The sequence below is a fragment of the Mustela nivalis genome (genome assembly GCF_964662115.1).
Source record: "Mustela nivalis genome assembly, chromosome: 1".
Lineage (NCBI taxonomy): Eukaryota > Metazoa > Chordata > Mammalia > Carnivora > Mustelidae > Mustela > Mustela nivalis.
The window spans coordinates 108624349-108647853 of NC_139020.1; the positions used below are offsets into that span (position 1 = coordinate 108624349).

Below are 23505 nucleotides of genomic sequence, written 5' to 3' on the forward strand. Positions count from 1 at the left end.
CCCCTTATGGGGACCACAATTAACATTTTCTAGGTATTCTTCTAGAGTTGCCTGAGCATAGATAAGCACATGCAAATATTTATCCTTATCTGTTCTCCTCTCTTTTATAAAAAATGTGGCATATTTGCCCTTTCTTCTGAACATTTTTTCATTCATTTAGTAATACATTTTGAAATCTTTCCGTATTAGCACAGATTTTCTAATTGTTTTTGTACAGTCATCATGCTCCATTGTATGGATGTGTCCCCTATTATACCTAACGAGTCCCCTACAGATAGATATTTGTCTTGTTTCCAAAATTTTGCTATTCACAAATAAATCTGTGGAGAACACTGTCTATACATCTGTCATTTTTCACATATGCAAGAGCAGCCATAGTATGACTTCACAGAAGTGGAATGTGTAGATCAAAGGATAGATCATTTTGATAGATTTTGCCAATTGCTTTCCATAGGGAAGACAAGTAAGGTTTTGAGAAATTCTACAATTTTATATTCATCTTCACATATTCTGGCAAAGTGCCTGGTGCAAAAGCATTCAACAAAATGCTTATTTTAGGATTATTTCATTATTCTCCAATTTCACTTGCAGTTTTTTTTTTTTCTTCTTCTGAAAAGTATTAGTTTCACTACTGAGTTATGTTAGCTAGAGGAAGAAATTATGTGGATATAAGAGGAGAGACAGGAAAAATAGCCTGATGAGTCATCAAAGAAAGGATGATTTGGTCTGGTGCAGTCAGGCTGCATCCCGGGGAGCTCAGGTTGGGAGATGGGAGCATTGTCGTGGGATCATAGGGGATTTCTCTCCAGCCTAGTTTGGTCCTGCCAGTGGGTAGAACAGTGATGTTGGGACAACCTTCTCTGTCAGCGGGGGCTCAAGGCCTACTTGATTAATCCTCCAGAACTAACTGATTTTATGACTTATAGTTTCCAGCAGACATAGGCAGCCATGTTAGCTCCCTGACAACCCACAAATTAGCAGCTGAGGATGACAAAGGAGTCAGAAATCATTCAGTCCACTGGCTGACTATTCCATTCAGCAGGAAATGTGTTAAAATGAGGAACTCAGAATGTCTCAGTATCAGGGCTATGATCATATTTTCTTAAAGACTTCCAGGAGGCTTCCATCATCAGCTTGGCTTGGGAAGCATTGGTTCAGTCTCCTCATTTGTCTTTGTAGATAAGGAAATGTAGGCTAAGGAAGCTCAAACCATTAGCTACAGATCACAGAACTGATTTACGACAGATCTGGAGCAGGAGCCCAGGTCACTTGACTCTGTTTAATGGACATTTCCTTGATGCCTTGGGCTCTGTCCAGTGAGTTGGATGGGGAGGGGCAGAGCTAAGTTGGGAAAGCTCCGTACCATTCCTACCACTTCATCTGAAACAGTGCCTTTCTTTCTTTCTTTCTTTCTTTCTTTCTTTCTTTCTTTCTTTCTTTCTTTCTTTCTTTCTTTCTTTCATTTTTGTATATGGATTCTCCTATTCTAAGGTCTTTTTCTTGACCAATGGACTCTGTGGCCAAAATGTTCCAAGCCTTTCATCATAGACTGAGAAAGCGAGCAAACCCAAATCTACCACCTCTCTACCTCCAAGAGGAAAAGGCATTTGAATGGGTCCTAGGCCAGGTTAGTGTCCTGGTTTCCTTTCATGAGAGAAGGGTCTCAGGCTGGGGGATTAGGAATGTTAATATTTAGAAAAGATTAGGTGGTTAGTATCAAAGTCCTGTTACACAGAGAATATTCAAGAACTGACAACCTACTCGTCAGTAGTTCAGGAATGAGGATGAGGCCAGCACTGCCTTGTAGGTGGGGCAATGAAATGTCTGTTTTCTTGTCTTGTCTCTACCCTTCTTAGCTGAATGAACTTGACAACTTACTTCCCCACAACAGCCCCCATTTCCACACCTATAAAATGAAATTGCTCAGGCTAGATAATCCCTGGGCTGTAGTGGTTCTCAAACTTGTCTACACATTAGAGTCATCTGGGACACTTTAAAAAAATCCTGGTGAGTCCCATCCACTGAGAATCTGGATATCATTGCCCTGGTGTGCATCTTGGGCATTAGGATTTTTAAAAGCTCCCCTGGTGATTTTGATGTGTAGCCAAGGTTGAAGATAATGGTCTAGAGAGCAATAGTTCTCATAGTATAGCCCATACCAACAGCACCAACTGGGAACTTGTTGGAAATGTAAATTCTCAGGCCCATTCCAGACCTACTAAATCAGAAAAGCTGGAAATAGTGCCCAGACATCTGTGTTTCTGATTCTGATGTGCACTGAAAATTTAGGGATCACTGAGCTAGAGATCTCTGAATATCTTATCAGGAAAAGGGTTAATCAACTTTGAACTAGAGGTAGGCCCATGCGTGGGAGCACCTGTTTGGAGAAGGGTAAAGAATGCAAGATAATGAGACAAAAAAGCTAATTGCCCAGAGCCAGCTACAGTTATGGTCAAAATATTAGAAAAGGATTTCTCTTAGGTCTTTTATTGCCATGTGCTCTTTGAAGAGAGAAACGTTTGATTTTAAAAATGTATATATTGCTAAATGTTTTGAAATTTCTGTTAAACATGTTTATTGAGGAAAACTGGCCCTCTGAAAATGGCTGACATCATTTCTGTGAGAAAGTAGGAGTTGGATCATGGGAGACAGCACTCGGATCCCTTTGGTCCCACTCAAGGAGAACAGCTTTGTAAATACCAGAGTTCAAGACTCAGCTCCCCGGCAGGCTGTGCCTAGAACAAACAGACAAATGCAAGAGCTATCTTTCCCATCGACTTTCCAGAGGAGGCTGTGGGTTATACTCACTAATCATAAGCACACAGAGGGCTCAGTTTCTCTAAACTCGGTATTTTCTTTTTTCCATCCAGCCGGGGGCCATTGAGACTGCCATGGGAGACTTGAAAGGGCACATAGCCGAGACTTCTGGAGAGAAAATTCAAGGCTTCTGGCTCTTGACAGAGTGAGTAGTTATGGCTAAGTGAAGGGCAGTGGAAATCTGGCATTTTCCTTAAGACCACTGTAGCAAAATAGGAGACAGACATGTGAAAGAATTTATTCTGGATGCCAGGTAAGATCATTGATTGACATGTCCCCCAGTTAGAGAGTCAAGTTTCATGGTGCCCTATGGCTGATGCATGGCGAGGTTGGACTCTTGGTGAGTCGCTTCACTCAGCTATCACTCTGACTTTCTGACAGGCCCCCTCATCATGGCTCTCAAGGACTATTGCAGGGGCCTCCTCACCCACCTCTTCGGTTATAATCTGTCTCTTATAAATACTTTCCTTCCAGCACATCAGACTACTAACCCATCACACTCTGGGGACAGTGGAAAAGAAGGTTAAAAAGATGAATGAGGTCAATGTATACAGTTTAAATGTTATCTTTTGTGTAATAACCTGGGCCATGAAACTAGGGAAATCATGCAGGATAGAGAAGACAGGCCACCAGTCCAGAGTTAGGATAAAAGCCAAGTCTAACACTTGATTCCTTTCCTTTAATAAGTGTTCTATTCATCCTAAGGCCTATCTTAGCTCTAAGGGCTTTAATTGCAAATGACACCAAGTAGATGGTTATCTTTGTGTCTTGCCCTGAGATTCTAGAATCTGTGACTTTTACCAGCAGACTATTAGGAATGCCATGGTATTTACAATGATAAAGGAATATATTCACATATATTCACATAATAATATATTCATATAATAAGAGAAAGAGGCATCTCTTTTCTGCTACAGAATAGCAGTAATATATTCATATAATAGAATTTACATAATAACAGAAAGAAGCACCTCTTTCCTCCTACAGAATCCATAATATTAAATGGAGACTGTACTTAGAACTCCATTTTGGATACTCAGTTGATTCAGTAAGGTTTCTGGCTTCAAAGAGTCCAGAAGAAAAGCTCAGTAATTTGTATGCTTTGAGTAGAGGATCATTTAGTCTTTCACCCCTGGGCAGGACATCTTCTTTAACCAAGTTTTTTGGAGGGGAAGGGTGGGGATAAGTGGGGGGATGAGTAACACTTGAATGTTCAACCTTCCTAGCCAACAAAACTCCCTCAGTCAGTGGAATGTAGAATCCGATCACCTGTGGATCCATCTGACTGACCACCATCTTCCATTATTGTTTCAAATGGGTTCTAAGAATTGAGTGAAAATGAGTTTGGAAAACCAACCTGACCATTTCTGAGCATTTGTTTCTTCATGTATACCCTGGAGATAATAATATGCATCTGAGGAATTATTACAAGAGCTAAATAAGATGGCATGATAAAATTCTTAGCAAAGTCCCCAGCCCACAGTGGATTTTCAACAGATGTCAGTGTCTCTCCTCTGTTCACAAGTTCTAACTATTGGTCAAGGCCTTCTGTTTTTGTTTGTTTGGTTGTCCCTGCCTTGATTCCTGTCCCATCCATCTCTATCTCCTTCATCCCTGGGTTATCGCTAATGAAAAGAAAAATCTATAATTCAGGTTTTTTACTGATTGACTTTTACCAATGCACATTTCATACCCACCTTCCATCTGCAAAGTAAAATTTGATTTGTGCAAATAAAATGTCTACCTTGATTAGGACTGATGTCTACTTAAAATCTGAAGGTCTAATCAGAAATAGACACCTATTTTTTCTACAGTGCATTTCATTGATTAGAAAAAAATGTACAAACCCAGTCTTTCAAAATCAGGGGTGGCATTTTGAATTCTCAAATAATAGAATCAGCAATTTCTTTAATAGTACATGTTTGAATTGTCTTATTTGTATAGAAATTTGCCTTTATGTTTGTTTGTTTGTTTAAATGTCTTTGTTCAGTGATTATAAAGGCCTAGGTATATCATTTGTCCAAAGATAAATGTGTGATCTACATCGAGACTTAGCATCATAATTCTGTTTGATTTAACATCAACTAGGATGATTAATAAATCCAGGAGTTTTCAGATAAATATGGACAGTTGTGCCCCAAAGACCCAAGTTTTACACTTAGCTCTGAACCTAATGGGAAGTTCAAAGAGTTGCTAAGGACTATCTGGCAACTGTTTCTCTTTTGCTTTGTGGTATTTCTTTATATCATAGACAGTAATGAGGGATGTATCTTGTTCATGTGGAATTTTAAGCAATCGTTGTTCCCTGTCAGACTTTCTCCCATTTGCACTTTGAAACCATTTCTCCTCTTTTATTATTTTTTAAAAGGATTTTATTTATTTATTTTTAGAGAGAGAGTACAAGAAAGCAGAGGGGAGGGACAGAGGGGGAAGGAGAGGGAGAGAAAATCCAAAGCAGACTGCATGCTGAGCATGGAGCCTGAGATGGGGCTCAATCCTAAGACCCCAAGATCATGGCCTGAGCTGAAACCAAGTGTCAGATGCTTAACCAGCTAAGCCAGCCAGGTGCTCCTCATTTCCCCTCTGTAAATGGTAGTTCCTTTTTATTCTCTTTGGTCTTCCTCTCTGCCAAAATCCTTTTACACCTCTTCCCACACTCCATCTAAAGCTACTTAAAAGAAAAATTATTTATTTGCTTTTATTAACATGAATTATTTGTTTCAGGGGTACAGGTCTTTGATTCATCAGTCTTATGCAATTAAGTCATTTCTACCATAGTAAGAATTTGCTGTTTGCTTTTCTTTGCCTGTTAAGCCTTAAAGTTGGTTCAGACCGCCTTCTTGTCATGGAACGAGCTGCCAGTTGTAAATAAGATGGGTCAGGCATCTGGGCTAAATGAATAGGCTCTAAGTCACTTTGACTGTTCAAGCAGAAGATGGGAGGCATTTGTCAAAGGAAGGGCACACCTAGACCTTCTGAATGACCTTTCACACTTAAGTTTTCGTAGTGCACCAATGTAGGGAAAGCAAACACAACAATAAAAACAATCAAACATAACCCCAAATCCCCAAAATGACAACAGCACAGCAAAGCAAAACAAAACAAAACAACATGCCTAAACAAACCTATAAATATTCAGGCCCAGAAAGGTGAGAGCCTGGGGCTACTCTTGCCTCCTTCTCTCTTTTTTTCTAATGGGATGAGACCCATCCATTTAGTTCTTATGAGTTGCAGAGACTGTTCTATAGATCAGCTTCCCCAACTGCACCAACCACACAAGGCTCTTGTCAAGTGTAAGGCTTTTGTGTGTGTGGTAGAAATGACTGGGCTTTATGCACATCAACGGTTAGCTCCTTTTATGGAAATGAGAAGCCCCTAGCTACTATCCAGCAATTTTTAAAGAATGTTTGCTTTCAAACAAGTTTTTCAGTTTCAGAATGTAAGAGTGAAGACTCCTTTAAACTATAGGGCACATGACAAGCTAGCTTGGTGTCCATGAACTTGCTTTATGTGCGTGACAGCCTTGCTGGTTTTGTGACTGCCATTTGATAGGTGAGAACTGGAGGTGAAGGAGGAGGAAGTAGGCAGATGAAGAGCATATAACAGATAAAGCGAAGAAGGCAGACTGCATTCTTGCACTAGCTGGGTTCTGATTCTTGCCCAAAGGATGTGATGTGATGTGTAGATGTGGGGTGATTAATGAACTCAGCTCAACCTTTAAGTGGTGAGTCCCAGAAGTGGTTTGATACAGGAGGGTGATGTGGGTGGGCATGATCGTGAGGGCTAAGGGCCCTGAGTATCTTGTTTAAGAACTTAAGATTCTGCCCCGTAGGCTACGGAGTGGCACTGATGGGTAACCAAAGTGTGACTCTATTTCTACTTTATAAGGCTCTCTAAAGGCCCACAATCCCTTATCTAAAATTTTTGGAACCAGATGTGAATCAGATTGAGAATTTTTCAAATTTTTAAAGGGAAAACAATGCATATGTGTTTTATCTGATGTCCCCAGGAGAGGTCTGGGACAGCCCTCCATAATCAAGCACATGAACATTTTTTTTCAGGAAAATAAGTGACATTAAAAGTAGAGTGATAGGCTGCATGAGGGTTCAGATCTGGCTTGCATCACAGTCGCCATTTTCAGGGCATTATTGAATTCGGAATCATGGCTGACGGAGTAGGGTGTGTACATCTTTGACATGTGAAGGATCAGTGTACAGGGGTGGAGGGGCAGGAAGTCTGGCTGATGGATTAGAAACCACGCAGTATCAGCGGAATCCAGTCCAGTGACGGCCTGCACCGGTTCAAGCAGGCTTATGACCGGTGAATGTTACCATTTCAGCAATGTTGAGAGCTGATTGTTAATTATTGAAACATAAAATTCCACACCAAGCAAATTCAATATAAAACAAAGATAATGAACTCAAGCCTCTTTACTTTCCGACGTTCTTGATTTCACTTTGTTGTTCCATTTGCTCTTCATGCTTCTGGTATTTGTATCATGGAAATGCTAAAGGAAGGGGTATTACCGCACACCTCTTCTTAGCTATACCTTCCATGCCGCCATATTGGTCACTTGGAATCAGCCCTGGTGGCAGCAAGTAAACCATGGCAGTCAGCAAATATGAGAGATTAGAGCTCGATGTTTGGCTCCGTGGACTGTCTGAACTCCAGAAAACAAGAGAGAATGTCTTTAAAAAGCCGATGAAATTCAAAAGTATGTCATGTCTGTGGCTGTGATACTATAATAATATACCAAAATATTGAAATATTTTTCCAGCATTTAGGGAAAAAAAAAAACCCCAAAACCCTATTATCCTGTTCCATGAAAGTCACTTTTTTCACGGAAAAGGGGGTGAACCCTGAATAGGCAGCTGAGGAAAGCTTACTGTCAAGCAGAGGCTGCAAGGCTGCTGAGGGTCCATGTTCTGGGCCTGAGGCTAGGGCCCAGGCCATTGCTGCTCTCACACCTGACTGCTGACCCCCAGTATGAGCTGGAAATTATAAAAATCCACCTTTTTCTATTTCATCCCTCTTGTGCTCTCTACTGCAAAAGTGTAACATTGGGCACACATTAAAGAAGAAATGCTTCACAGAATTCTGTTCAGCATAGAGCATGTGCTGAAGGGTGCATTTGGGATTGAGAGGTGAACTAATAACCTACAGAGTTGGACTTTGTGGATCTCTGTGTTTAACCATCTGTGAGGGAAGAGTTCAGGGCAGCTGGTGGTCTTTGGCCTGGGAAACAGATGGGTTCACTCTACCGCCGTCCCTGGTTTAGAAGGAAAAGAGAACTCTCCTTTATCGAGAACATGCCATATCCCGAACGTCGCAGAAAGAACTTGGTGCATGTAATCTCATTTAATTATCCAAACAGTCTTGTCGTTTGCTTTTTTTAGAACTCATTGAGTACAGTTTTGGGGCAAAATGTGTGTGAGGTGTCCATAGAGCATCTGCATGGAGATGTTGAGTGTATGGCTTTACATAGGGATCAGGTACTATCTTAAGTGATCCTCACACATTTATTTCTTACAGTCTTATCTTCTATAGTCTCTAAGGGCATTAAATAGCATTAAGTCAGTAAAGGCACTTTCCAAGGGCTATCACCCCAATTCAGAGGAGCTGCTTTGTGACGTTCTAAATGTATACAGGTAGATTATTCAGTAAAACTAGAAAAATTAGTTTGAAGGCACTTGTGTGGAGGATATGAGGAGGATGGACAGAGAGGCCAAATGAAGAACTGGAGAGATGCAACCATCAACTCCAGCTAGTTCCCAGTTAGCTGGAACTATTAAGAATAGAATCCTAAGAAGACTCTAGTTAGGACTCAGGCCTCCAACCCAGCCCATCCTGGAGCTTTATATGTTTCTATAGCTATAAAGACAGGATGGTATTTATTTTAACTTTATCTCCTCCTCTCACTGTCCTTCTTGGCCCTACTGGGAAAGAACTTTTTGAAGAAAATGTGTGTATCGTTTCAGAAGTGATCCATTAAGGCAGCACCAAGGAGAACATCTTGACACTCTGTAAGTCTCAAAAATTGTGTTATAATGGCAATGAAGTAGCTCTTCAGTAGAATGAACTCAAGATGTCTTTGTATATGGTACTTAAGGAGGCAGGAGGAGATGGGATCTTTCTCTCCAACACATTAGTCTGAAGTGGTGGGGCGGATATCCTCATTCCTCTTATTCTTAAATGAGAAGTCTTGCCTCCAGTGGCTGGGGGTCAAGTAACTCCCACTCTTCATTTTTGTGGAATATACAGTGTGTTTTATTGTCTGCCTTCCCCTAAACCCACCAAGGTTTCTATCCTAGCACTTTGGCATAATAAATATATGAAACCCAATTCTCTATCTATGTTGAACATACAGACAATACAAAAGAGGTGAAATCAAGGTGGCAATCTCATGTCATAGAGAGTCTTGGATTTGCAGTCAGAAGACTTGGGTTTGAATCCTTCTTCTGCTACTCACTATCAGTGCAGTGAAGTAAACTTAAGTAGGTTTTGGCATTTGTTTTTTTAATTAGGGTATTTTTTTTAATTATGTTATGCTACTCACCATACGGTACATCATTACTTTTTGATGTAGTGTTCCATGACTCATTGTTTGTGTATAACACCCAATGCTCCATGCGATATGTGCCCTCCTTAATACCCATCACTGGGCTAACTCATCCCACTCCCCCCTCCCCTCCAAAACCCTCAGTTTGTTTCTCAGTGTCCATAGTCTCTCATGGTTTGCCTCCCCCTCTGATTTTCCTGCCTTCGTTTTTTTCTACCTTCTCCTAATGTCCTCCATTCTATTCCTATGTCCCACAAATAGGTGAAACCATATAATAATTTACTTTCTCTGCTTGACTTAATTCACTTAGCATAATCTCCTCCAGTCCCATCTATGTTGATGCAAAAGTTGGGTATTCATCCTTCCTGATGGCTAAGTAATATTCCATTGTATACATGGATCATATCTTCTTTATCCCTTCATCTGTTGAAGGACATCTTGGCTCCTTCCAGTTTGGCTGTTGTGGACATTGCTGCTGTGAACATTGGGGTACATGTGGCCCTTCTTTTCACTCATCTATATCTTCAGGGCAAATACCCAGTAGTGCAATTGCTAAGTCGTAGGATACCTCTATTTTTAAGTTTTTGAGGAACCTCCACATTGTTTTCCAAAGTGGCTGCACCAACTTGCATTCCCACCAACAGTGTAAGAGGGTTCCCCTTTCTCTGCAACCTCTCCAACATTTATCGTTTCTTGTCTTATCAATTTTTGCCATTCTAACTAGTGTAAGGTAGTATCTCAATGTGGTTTTGATTTGAATTTCCCTGATGGCTAATGATGATGAACATTTTTTCATGTGTCTGTTAGCCATTTGTATGTTTTCTTTTGAGAACTGACTATTCATGTCTTTTGCCCATTTTTCGACTTATTTGTTTTTTGGGGTGTTGAGTTTGAGAAATTCTTTATAGATCTTGGATATCAGCCTTTTGTCTGTAGTGTCATTTGCAAAAATCTTCTCCCATTCCCTGGGTTGCCTCTATGTTTTTTTGACTGTTTCCTTTGCTATGTAGAAATCTTTTATCTTGATAAAGTCCCAAAAGTTCATTTTTGCTTTTGTTTCTCTTGCCTATGGAGATGTATCTTGACAGAAGTTGCTGTGGCCCATGTCAAAGAGGTTGCTGCCTGTGTTCTCCTCTAGGACATTGATGAATTCCTGCCTCACATTGAGGTTTTTCATCCATTTTGAGTTTATCTTGTTTTAATATATTCTTTAGTCCATTAGAAATTCAGTTGACAGAAGCACAACTATTGTTAATTTTTGATGTATTTTATTCCTGCTTTTCTTCATGCATCTTTGCTAAAGATCAGAAATAATATTAATAAATAACTTACTGAATGTTTAAATTGTACCACATGTTCTGATAAGTAATTTCCCTGCACTTGCCATTATACTGTTATAATACACATGACTTAGATGATCTCTAAATGGCACTTCCCTTGGGCTCTTCCTCATATTTTCCATGTAGCTTTTATAAAGTTACTTGACCATTCATCTATTACTGGGTGATTAATTCCAAACTATCAGTGGCTACAAAAATTTAAGGATTGATATTATTTCGTTTACGTTGAAGCCCTCAGTAAGAGATATTTACCAGTAGGGCAGAGTGAGACTCCGCAGTTGGAAAGAGAAATGAAAATATATAAGACATTCTCCGTTTATGTTTTGATTTTTTTTAAAGTCATGTTCTATAGCACTTTGTAGTTAAAAAGTGCTCTTCTTCATTTAATCCAATCTTCATAGCAGTCCTCTGACATAGGAAACATTACCTCCAGTTTGGAGGTGAGGAAATCAAGGCTCAGAGAATAAGAGAGCTGGGGCTGTAGTGCATTCTGCAGCCCTGACTTTTGCTAAAATGATCCTTTTGCTGTTGTGCCCAGATTCCATTTGCGGCCCTTACTGGGTTGTGGTCTGTCGTTCTTCCAGCAGGAACAGGTTGGATAAAATCAGAATTCTGTTTCTTGGGTGGGGTAAATGGAAGGGTGCTTAACTTAGATTTCCCAGAAGAAAGAGCTATCTTGGAAGCTTAAATAAAAAGAGAGCCATCCTGAGAGAGAACGGGATGTTGAGGAACAGACTACTGGAAAGTATTTCCCAGGCACAGGGTGCCCCAGGCACTAATGGATCCCCAAAGCAGCACTGTGGGTGATCACTTTCTCAACTGCACTCCCATTTGATCCTCAAACAGACCAATGGGGGGAGGCCAGAAGGAACTATTGACTTTATTTTACAGATGAAGAAACCCAGAGATTAAATGACCTGCCTAAGGGCAACCACTTATTAAGGTCACAGTAGGCTTTAACTTCACAGTGCCCCTCACCCAGCCTCCTTGTCTTCTCTTTATGTGGCTCATGCTGCTTTTTGTGAGTTTTCATCTCTGGAGACAGTGATCACCACAGTTTAAAATTACCTGAATACTCTTTGTGCCTGGGTCCAGTTTCTTTGTTGATTGTGTGCTGTCTGAAGGGAGGAGGACAGAGACTCACTGATCAGGTTCAGAGACATTTTCCTGTTTTCCTCTCCAGATCTTACTCTGCTCCTGTTGTTCATTTGACTTTACTTAGTGTTTTCCCCAAATCAACTAAAAAGTCCAATACCTATAGGGGTGGGTGGATGCCTCAAATGGGCTAAGGCCCATCTAACGCCCATCATCTTTTATCTTGTTCCAGTCTAATTGTAAGGAGTATTGAACTACTTTTTTAATGAAAAATACTGCTACTGATAACTTCGGAAAAGTAGAAAGACCCCAAAGAACTCTGGAACCATAGATTTCTGATATTTTTAGTCCTGAGTAATAAACTTACTGTGCAAATTGAGTTGACATTCTGAAGTGTATCTCCTACTCATCCCCATCCATTTTTACATGCATTCTCTTTTAGACCTTTCTACTGAAAGAGTGGTCTTGGAGTGAGTAGCATCAACACCACCTAGGGATTTATTAACAGGGCTCATGCTCGGGACCCACCCCAGACCTACGGAACATGAACCTGAATCTGTTTTCCCAGGTTCCCTAGTTGGCTTGGGTGTACATTAAAATTTAAGAAGTTCTTGTTCAGGTCACTCTTGTGCTTATCATCCGAGGAATTTTGTGGCTCCTCACTGCCTACATACTCTTCTGCTGTATCTTTAAAACCCTGTGTATTATGGATTGAATTTGGCTCCCTAGCCCTATTTACTATGATGTCCCTTTACAAATTCTCAAAGTGAACAAATTCTCAAAGTAAACTCAAAGCACATTGGTTTCCTAAAGTTCCCGACACAGTGCTTTGGCATCATAGCCATGATTGTACTCCCTCACTTTATTTCGTATGCTGTTCCCTCCATTCTGTTTGTTCAGAACTTTCTGGATCTTCAGAGGTGATATGTTTATCAAGCCTTTCCATATAATTCTCTCAAAATGTTCCCTTTCTTCTTTCTGGTCACATTATACTCTATAGCATAGGTTACATACTGTGAAGGATTCATCCCTTGAGGCAGAGCCTGATTCTGATTCACATTTATCCAAGCCCATCTCTGCCCACCTCCCAGTAGTGTCTGGCATGTTGGGGCTCAGAACCCATCAGGAACTTGACTTGAATTTAATTCTGATAGAGTCATCTCCTGTTTGAAGCCCTCCACTGACACTAACACGGTCCATCCATTGAGTCCTGCCTCCATTTCCCTGGGCCTCCTAGAGACCCCTTGCTTCCTCCCCTGAAAGCACTCAAGCTGGAAAGTGCCTCAAATCCATTAAGATGTTAATGACCTGTGGCAGGACTCTGGCAGCAACAACAGCACCTCTGTTGCCAGAAACCATTTATACTGGGTGGGTGTTTTCGACAACCACTTAATTAAACACATTGCCTTTCTCTATAAATTCCCCATGGCAGCAGACGCATCCAGATAGCTAATGGTCCCGGAGTGACCTGAATTATAGGACAGCGAGGGCATTTAGTTACTGCAGTCACAGATGTACTTGGAAATGTTTGTTTTCCCAAGACTGCTACCAATTAGGGAGGAGTCAGAAAGAGCCAAGAGGTGAAAAAGTCTGACGCAGATAAATGCCCAGTTCCATCACTTACTAGCCATGTGACAAATCTCTTATATCCTCCAGGCCTCAGTTTTATAAATAATAAAACTATTATTTCATTATTTATATAAATAGCATATAAATTATACATAATATATAATAATATATAATATATAAACAACATATTATTTACATTATTGTTTATATTTATAATATATAATATATATGATATATATACTATATATTATTTATATTTATATTATTATTTATTACTTATAAGATGGGGATGGAAAACAGGTTATTAATTTAAGGATTAAATTACTTAATATATGTAGAACACTCACAATGTTTGTAACACCTACAAGGTGTGTATGTACCACCTGAGAGCTGGCTTTTCTTATTATTATTGTTATTGTTATTATTTATATTGACTCATTCATACATTCATTTGTGTATTCACCAAGCTCCTCCCATAAGCCAGTCTCCACCCTAAGTGATGAAAATACCAAAATAACAAGACAAGATTTTTTGCTCAGGGAGCTCTCAGTCTGGAGGGAAGGAGGATATGTAAATGAAGTCAGCATATAATATAGGTTGATATACAGCCCTGCAAATGATCTTTCAGGAGCATAGAACTTTGCATTCGTATTGTTGACTTAGGTAAAGGAGATACCCAAGATTAAAGAAGAAAGAGAAACTTCCAAAAATATATGATGAAGAAGAACTTCCGAGGAAGAGGGAAAGAACATGTGTAGAATAACAGACATAGGCTCTAGGAACCACAAATTGTTCAGTATATCTGGGTTATAGTGATCCATAGTAAGAGAGAGAGCTAGAAACAAGCTAGGAAGGTAGAAAGGAAGCAGAAAGTCAGGAATTTTGAATGCCAGGGCTAAGGAGTTTGGATTGCATTTTTTTCCTGCAGCCACAAATTGGAGATCCATGGATCATTCAAATGCTTTAAATTGATTATGTATTCCCAATTTGCCAACATCATGTCACTCCCCATTACCTCATACTGGCCCCTCTTTATTCCCTTGTTGCAGTGATGGGTGGTGCTCTCTTCCAGTCATGAGCGCCAACAGTAGGCCTCTCATGATCAGTGACCGTAGCTTGGCATCTTGAAATCAGTGTACTAGGAAAATATATACCAAAGAAATGAAATGGGGGCATCATCACTATCATTACTATTATTTTAGAAAGAGTTTACAGTTTACAACACGCCACTGCCGTTATGTTTCCTTCGTGACCACCATAGGCATTTCTTTCTTGAGTTACTGAAAGATATCAAACAGGGTCTTGACATTTTTAGAAAGGTAATAGGTTCTGGAAATGATTTACCAATAATCTAAAGTTAATCTTGATTATTTTGGGACCCGCCAATGTGTGTTTCAGTAAAGAAAATAAATAAGACCTCAACTTTAATATTGAGGCTATCAACGCATTTGGGCCTCTACAGCTGTTATACAAACAACTATTAAAGAGTCTTATGAATAAACATGTTGCCTGATTCACAAACAGCAAATTGTGTTTACTCTATGAGGTACCTAGGCTGTCCTCAAATGCCCTGTTTTAGGGAACATAGGGTGAGTCTAAGAAGAGTAATCTGTGTGAAGAAGCGGGAACTTCTGCTTCCACTGGTCTCTTTAGTAGGAAGAACAAAAAAGTTTAAGAAATGAAATGCTGTGCTTTTTGAATTAATAAAAGTGTAGACATTTGAGCAAAGACAATTACCCAGGGCAAAGAAAGACTTATATAATGATAAAAGGGTCAATCTACCAAGAAGACAGAACAACCGTAAATGTGCCTACACCAAACAAGAGAACTGTAAAATATGTGAAATGAAAACTAATAGCATGGGAAGGAGAAATAGACTAATCCATGATTCTAGTTAGAGACTTCAATGCCATTCCCTTAATAAACAATATGACAAATACACTGAAAGTTGGCAAGGATTTAGAAGAACTCCCAATACCAACAGAACCCAATAGGCATTTATAGAACACCCAGAAAAAGCAGAATTAATGTTTTTTTAAGTACCCAGAGAATATCTACCAAGATCCAACATCTCCTGAGCCACAAAACATACCTCACCAAATTTAAAATAATTGAAATCATTCAGAAAGTATTCTTCTACCACAATGGAATGAAACAATAAATTAATAACTGGAAGAGAACAGCAAAATCTCCAAACCGTTAGAAACAACACATTTCTCAACAATCCAGGAGTTTCAAAGAAAAAGGAAGTTTCAAAGGAAATCAAAAGTATATTGAAGCTGAGTTCAAGTAAAAATATAACATATGTGAGATTCAGATAAAGCAGTCCTGAGAAATTTGTAGCACTAATGGAAGAATGCTAAAGGCAACTGAGGAAAAGTCTCAAACCAATAACCCAAGCTCCTGCATCAAGAAACTAGAAAACAACAACAATAAGAAAACAAACTTAATAGTAAAAGAAGGAAGGAAATAATAAGGATAAGAGTAGAAGTCAATAATAATTTTAAAAAATAGAGAAAATTAATGAAGGAAACGTTGGTTTTCTGAAAAGTTCAATAAAATTGAGAAACTTTTAACAAGGCTGACAAAGAAAAAAGAAATAGGATACAGATTATTAATATCAGAAATGAAATGGAATATCCCTACAGACCCTGCAAACAACACAATAATAAGTGCAAGAAATAATAAGTGACCATAGCTAAAAACTCTACACACATAAATTTGCCAATTTAGAAGAAATGGATCAATTCCTCAAAATACTCTAATGACCACAACTCACTCAATATGAAGCAGATAACTTCAGTAGCTCTACAACAATTAGGAAATTGAATTTATAATTAAAGATGCTCCCCAAAAAGAAATCCCCCAGCTGAGGTGGTTTCACTGGAGAATTCTATGAAATGTTTAGAGACGAATGAGCACCAATTTACATAATCTTCCTCAGAAAATAGAAGAGGAAGAAACAATTCCCAGCTCATTCTGTGAAGACAGTATTAACCTGATACCAAATCCAGACGAAGACAGTCACAAATAAAACTACAAACCTATATCTGTCATGAATATAAATGCAAAAATTCTTATTGAAATGTTAGCAAATAGAAATTAAGTAACATATAAAAATAATTATATATCATGACAAAGTAGGGTTTATTCGAGGGATATAAAACTGGTTCAGTATTGGAAAATTAATCAGTGTAATCTACCATATTAACTGGCTAAAGAAGAAAAATTACATGATCAGATAAATTGATGCTGATAAATTTGGCAAAATTAAACACACACATTTCTGATAAAAGACCTCAAAAATATGCAGCAGGAACTTTTTTGATTTGCTGAAGAATATTTATTAACACCTGTAATTAACTTCATGCTAGTGGGAAAAGACTAGTGCTTTCTTTCTCCTTAAGACTGGGAAGAAAGCAAAAGAGTCAACTCTCAACTACCAGTATTTAACTTGGTAGTGGAAGCTCTAGCCAGCACAATAAGGCAAGAAAAGGAAATAAAAACCACACAGATAAGAAAGGAAGAAATAAAAATTGTCCTTAATTGTAGATGGCATGAAAATCTTTGTAGAAAAACCCAAGAAATCTACAACAAAATTCCCAGAAGTAATAAATTACTTTAGTGAAGTTGCAGGGTACAGGATCATATGAAATCAGCTGTATTTCTATAGGCTAGCATTCAAGAAGTGAAAACAAATTAAAAATACAGTAACATTTATAATTATCCAAAGAAAGAAATACGTAAGTGTAAATATAATAAAATATGTATAGGATTTGGCATGCTGAAAACTACCAAATGCTGATGAACAAAGTCAAAGACCTCAATAAGTGAGAGACATACCATATTCATAGATCTGAAGACGCAGTATAGTCAAGATATCAATTCTCCAATGTTTGACCTGTAGGTTTAACATGATTCCTTTCAAAATCTCAGCAAGGTTTTTTGCAGCTATAAACAATACATTCTAAATTTTTTATAGAGACCTAGGAATCAGAATAGCTGGAACAGTTCTGAAAATGAAGACTAAAGTGCATTTCACTGACTGCTCCTATGTTCTGCTCTGTGAGTTCAGTCCCTGGCCATAGCTGATTGGACAAAGAGGAGCCGATCCATTAACTGGCCCGTGATCCAAAAAGATGGCTCAAAGGAAAGCTCAGGACTAAAAGAATTCCAGATCTTGAGCATTTGAACAGGGAGGAACAGCTATCATGGCAATGAAAGTGGATCTGGAAGTTCATGTCCAGTTAGGAAACAAAGGTCATAGGCAAGGTGAAATTAAAGAGGAACAAACACTGGTAGTAAGCAAGGGAACATGGCAATCAAGAGGAAACATGCAATGTTCAGAGAGACCCAAAAATCATGATAGAGACAGCCCCCGAGGGAATAGCTTTTGATCCTTGTGGCTTTCCAGCTTTCATAACTGCGCAATGGTTCCTGCTCTTGGATTTCTGTGGGATTCCTCAGAGTATTTATATATCTCCTCTTTCTGGGCTCGCCCAATCTGGGCTGTGTCTTCTGTACCCGAAGAGCTGAACTGACATGGTGCAGTAAATAGACATCTCTCCCAGTTAAAAAGAATAATACAATGGAGGTGGCACAAAGTGAGCATTTGCTGTATCTTGTCCCACTGTTCTTTCTTCTCTGCCGCCTTCTCAAAATTAGGCCTTGTTCTCTTGCCAGCTTTTTTGGCTTCTGATCAAGTGAATATCCCCAAAGTCAATTCAGGGGAGGAGAGAGCTCCTCAGGGGGTGGGCCTCCTGTTAGCCCCTGGTGCGCTGGGGGGACTTGAGCTATTCAACAGCTATTCAGTCGTTCTGTGGAGAAGAGAGAAGGATGGGGTGTGCCCAGAGTCTTTTCTTCAGTGTAGCTTTTAAAATACCCTCTTACTGATGGTACTGTGACAGGGAGAGCAAAGTTGCCTGGCTGTATATGAAAAATAAGTGGGAGAAGCAGCTGGATGGGATGTATTTTGCCTGGGCTAGGGGTGTCCAAAGAGCTGGATTCTGGTCTTGCCTCTGTTACTCAGTACTAGGTGCATGTTGCTTTATTGGGGCTTGGTTTCTCATCTGTAAAGTGGAGGATAACAACCGTTTACTATGAAAAACATTCATAAATCACGAAGAAACTGTAGTTGTTCCAGCATGGGATGTTGCTTCCGTTTACCTCTCCCTCCGCTCTCCTCCTTGCTCCCTTCACCTTGGTCATGCCGACTTCCTTGATGTTCTATGAAATGTGATGGAGCCTGTCTCTGGGCTTTTGCACTAGCTCTTCACTTCACCTAGATATAATTTCCACAGATACCCTCATGTCCCTTTTACCTAGGTCTTCACATTTACGTGTCCATTTCCTTTTTTCTGTGTGCCTTCCTAGAATGTAAGCACGAGAGGAACAGGGGCTTGTTTAGCTCACCACTATACCAGTAGACCCTGGAGCATAATTATGGCTCAACAAATATTTGTTGGATCATTAAACGGGATTATGTCTGGACTGGATATCTAGTATTGCTTCTCTAAAGAAATACCTTCCTTGGGGCATCTGGGTGTCTTAGTTGATTAAGTGTCTGACTCTTGATTTTGGCTCAGGTCATGACTTCAGCGTCATGAGATCCAGTCCTGCATTGGGTTTCACACTCAGTGTGGTCTGACTGAGATTCTCTCCTTCTCCCTCTACCCCTCTTCCCTGCCTGTGCACTCTCTCTCTCTCAAATAAATAGAATCTTAAGCGACTTCACATATGGGGCAAAACTCTACTTGGGGCCGCATCTCATGACCCTGGGATCATGCCTGGAGATGAAATCAAGAGTCTGATTCTAAACCAACTAAGCTACCCAGGTGCCCCTGCTGCAAAAGTGCTTAAAGGGAATTTAAAAGAATTCTTTATCATCATTTTCTCCTCCTCCTTCTTCATCACCATCATCATCATCACCATCACCATCATATTAATAGTCAATGAAAACTAAGTGCATTATGTGTGCTTTGCATTCTACTAAATGCTCTGTAACACTATTTTAAAAATTCATAACAACCCTATGAAGTATATTTGTATTATTATTATTTTCATTTTAGAGATGTGGAAAATGGATTTTAGAAAAGATAAGTAACTTCTGTAAGATCTCACAGCTAGTAAGGGTCAGAACTGCATCTCTAACTCTGGTCTGTGTGATAGGAAGCCCACTATTGCTCAGGAATCTAGCACTTGAAATGTACCATGAAATGAAGACCCATTTGTGGTTAAAATGAGTCTAATGCTCACAGGAGTATCGGCAAAACTACTGATCAAGGGCTGTTTGTCTTCAGGACAGGGACATAAAAAAAAAGAAATTAACATTCACAAAGCAATTTCTGGTACACCAGGACTAGGTTGGGACTATGACATAATATAATGATCCTTTCTGGTTAGTTATTTTGGCTGGGAGACTAAGAAGCAGAAGAGGTTCACTCCTGGTGGTTAAAGAACTTTTGATAAAGTGATGGTGGTCATGATTAATTATTTGCATTGGTAAAGTAATCTTTAGAAATACTCTGTAGCATTCTACTCTGGAAAGTTGGGTAAATCCACACATCTTCCAGTGCCACCTTTAAATTCTTTGGGTTTAGGCTCAAAATGGTTCCACCTCAGTGCCTGAGGGATCAGCTCCTGACAATGTCTTGACATTTCAAAACCTTGGTTCTGCCTCTGGATGTTTTTTAAAAGGATAGATGCCTAGGGGCACCTGGGTGGCTCAGTTGGTTAAGCCACTGCCTTCAGCTCAGGTCATGATCCCGGAGTCCTGGGATCCTGGGATCGAGCCTCGCATCAGGCTCCAGCTCTACGGGGAGTCTGCTTCTCCCTCTGACCTTCTCCTCTCTCATGCTCTCTCTCTCAAATAAATAAATAAAATCTTAAAAAAAAATAAAATAAAAGAAGGATAGAGTCCCAGGATTCCATCTCAGCAACTCTGAATCAGAATCCTCCTGGGTTGTACCTTCTCTTTTTATGGTAAATCTGTTTTCATGAATTTCCTTTACATACTGTGCAAAAATGTGTGTTCTAACAAGTCATTCTGTACATGTCATTGTGTGTCTTTGCACATACTGTTTCCTCTATCTAAAATTAATTAATCCACCTTCTGCATCAAGTTATTTCAAAATAATTCTTCAAGCACACTTTATCCAGAGCCTTGCCTCATTTTCTTGGGAGTTTTAAGTGCCTTTCAGTAGCAGAGTGGTTAATCAAAAGTATGTTTTCTAGAGGCAGACACCCTCAGTGTGAGTTGTAGTTCCAGAATTGGGCAAGTTATTTCACCTCTTTATGTTTTCTTTCCTCATCTATAAAATGGGGATAATGACACATCTTCATGGGTTTTCTGTGAGCATAAATGAAGTAATTTATACAAAGAACTTAGTCCAAAATCTTACAAAGTAAACATTAAATCAATAGTAGGCAGCTGGGATTTCCATAGCGTTGTATACAAGCTTCCACGTTATTATTTATCACTCAATACCATAGTACTGATTTATGTTCTCCCACATTAGAGTATAATCTTTTAAGAACAGGAAAAATTGAGGAGGACTTTACAGTGTGAGCACCTACATAATGTCTTTAATAAAACACAACTGACCCTAGAACAATGAAGGGATTATGGGTACTGAGTCAAAAATCTATCTATAACTTTTGGCTTCCCAAACTTTACCAAGAGCCCACCGTTGACTAGAAAGCTTACTAATAACACAGTCAATGAACACCTATTTTGAATGTTATATATGTTCTTACAATAAAGTAGGCTAGAGAAAAGAAAATGCTATTAAGAAAATCAAAATACACTTACACTACTGTACTCTGTTTACCAAAAAATCTGCATATAAGTGGACCCACACAGTTAAAACCTACGTTGTTCAAGTATCAAGTGTATAAACACTCAGCAATATTAATTGATTACATGATGAGATTTCATTACCTTCCTAATAAGTGGTGTTTTTGTAGAGAGGAGAGCATTAGGGTTTAAGGTGGAACATACCTTGGATGAATCCAGGCTATGTTATTTGGAACAATTTAGCTTCCTTTATTAGTCAACGTGGGTTGCTGTGACAAAATGCTCATAGAGTCTGTTAAATGACAGACATTTATTTCTCACAGTTCTGGAGACTGGGAAGTCTAAGATCAAGATGCCCACAGATTTGGTTCTCAGTGAGAGCTTTTTTTCCTGGCTTGCCTTCTCATTGTATCCTCACATCCTGGAGGGAGAAAATTCTTTCTCTTCCTCCTCTTTTTTTTTTTTTTTTTTTAAAGATTGTATTTATTTGACAAGTAGGCAGAGAGGCAGGCAGAGAGAGAAGGGGAAGCAGGCTCGCCGCGGAGCAGAGAGCCCGATGCGGGGCTTGATCCCAGGACCCTGGGATAATGATCTGAGCCAAAGGCAGAGGCTCTTCCTCTTTTTATAAGGCCCATAATCTCATGAGGGGAGTTCCATCTCCATGACCTCATCTCACCTAATCACCTCTGAATGGCCTCACTGCTTAGTACCGTCATTTTGGAAGTTAGAGCTTCAACATCGGAATTTTGAGGGGAAATAAATATTCAGTCGGTTATACCTCCCTGAGTCTCCATTTCCTCACCTGTACTCATCCAGACTGTTCGATGCAGATTAAAACAGGTAATATTTGTGTAATATCTGGCACACTACCTGATCCAGAGAAGACCCCCAATAAATGAAGGCTTTTTATTATAACCTAAGAAAAATGCATGGCAGAATTATTCATATGCATGTAGATCTCAGAAGCTTTAGAATTGGCATATATATGGGTGTATATATACACCCATATATATATTTGCATATACACATACACACACATATAAATTATATATGTGTATAATTTCCCAAGTAAAAACTGATTGTTTATAGTTTCATTATATCTTTTAGAATTCAAAGACTCCATTGTTTTCTGAGGGAAAAAATGCCCATTGTTTTTTCTTATTCAGGAAAAAAACAGTCTTTGTGGGTACATGAATGGATGTTTCCAGGTCTATCCTGTCTATGTTTTATGGGGACATTTGTCTATCCTACAGTGGTATACATTAAGGAAGTGTTAAACACACACACACACACACACACACACACACACACACACAACTTAATACTCCTGAAAACTTTTTGCATGTGTTTATTCCCAAGAATCATTCCTGCTTTGCAACGTATGTTTTTTCAGCACAAAGATCTTACACCTAACAGCAGAAAATGAAGTGTTGATAAAAGAATGTTCTTCAAGGGCATGAAATAGGTAGATTCCTGGGGTTCCTTTTCCTCATCCCTGTGAACAGGGGCTGGGAATCTGGAGACCTGAGTCTGTGGACTTGTGTTAATATTATAAAATCTCGTCACAACTTTAGGTGCCATATTAGTTCTTCCATACATGATTTCATCTCATGTCTTAGAAAATTGTGTATTCCTTAAGAGCAGAATATTCTTCTCACTATTCCCAGTAGCTACCACAGAACTTGGAACATGCCTAGCTCTGTGGGGTAGTGGGGAGAAAACCGAACCACAGGAAGTCAGGTCAGGGGATCTGAGAACAAAGAAGGTTTGTGGGCATCGGGTTTTTATTAGAATACCGTGTTTACTTGGAGGGTCCCCTATTTTAAACAAATTGGAGAGTGCCCAGGAAAGAAAAACCAAATGATTGAAAGAATTTAATGTGGATTATTTAGCTACAGGTTTTTTAAGACTTCACTTAACCCAGGGGGAGGAAAATTGCTTTGCTTCAATGCCATGCATTTTTCATCTGTTTATGTTTCAAGAGCAAACCCAAATTGGATTCTCTTCAGGGCCTGGAACCCAGTGGGTGCTCAGGGAATATGTGTGGAATGAATGATTCAGTGTTTTCCTCCTGGGTTGCCGATTTCTGGCTAGCCAAGAAACTGTCTTCCTCTTTTAAGGTCTGGGCTGTGCTAAGAGGCTGGAGGGACACACGAAGGAAGATGAATTTGTAAACGAGGTATAGTCAGTCTATTCAGTATTAGGGAAGATGTTTCTACTGAATGGTGTGTGTGTGTGTGTGTGTGTGTGTGTGTGTGTGTGTGTGTACATACATGCATGTGTGTAAGTGTGAAGGAATAATGTTAGAAAAAATATTTTGGGATGAAAAT

The 23505-nt window shown here is 39.3% G+C and overlaps 1 protein-coding gene across 4 annotated transcripts in view; it reads left to right on the forward strand.

Moving 5' to 3' along the window:
• Positions 1 to 23505, forward strand: part of TPRG1 (tumor protein p63 regulated 1) — a 224338-nt gene that overhangs the window by 113751 nt on the left and 87082 nt on the right. For all 4 annotated transcript variants that reach the window (XM_082694901.1, XM_082694902.1, XM_082694900.1 and 1 more), the window contains one exon: positions 2871 to 2962. In XM_082694901.1, coding sequence (XP_082551027.1) covers positions 2871 to 2962 — 92 coding nt within the window. The remainder of the gene's footprint in view (positions 1 to 2870; positions 2963 to 23505) is intronic.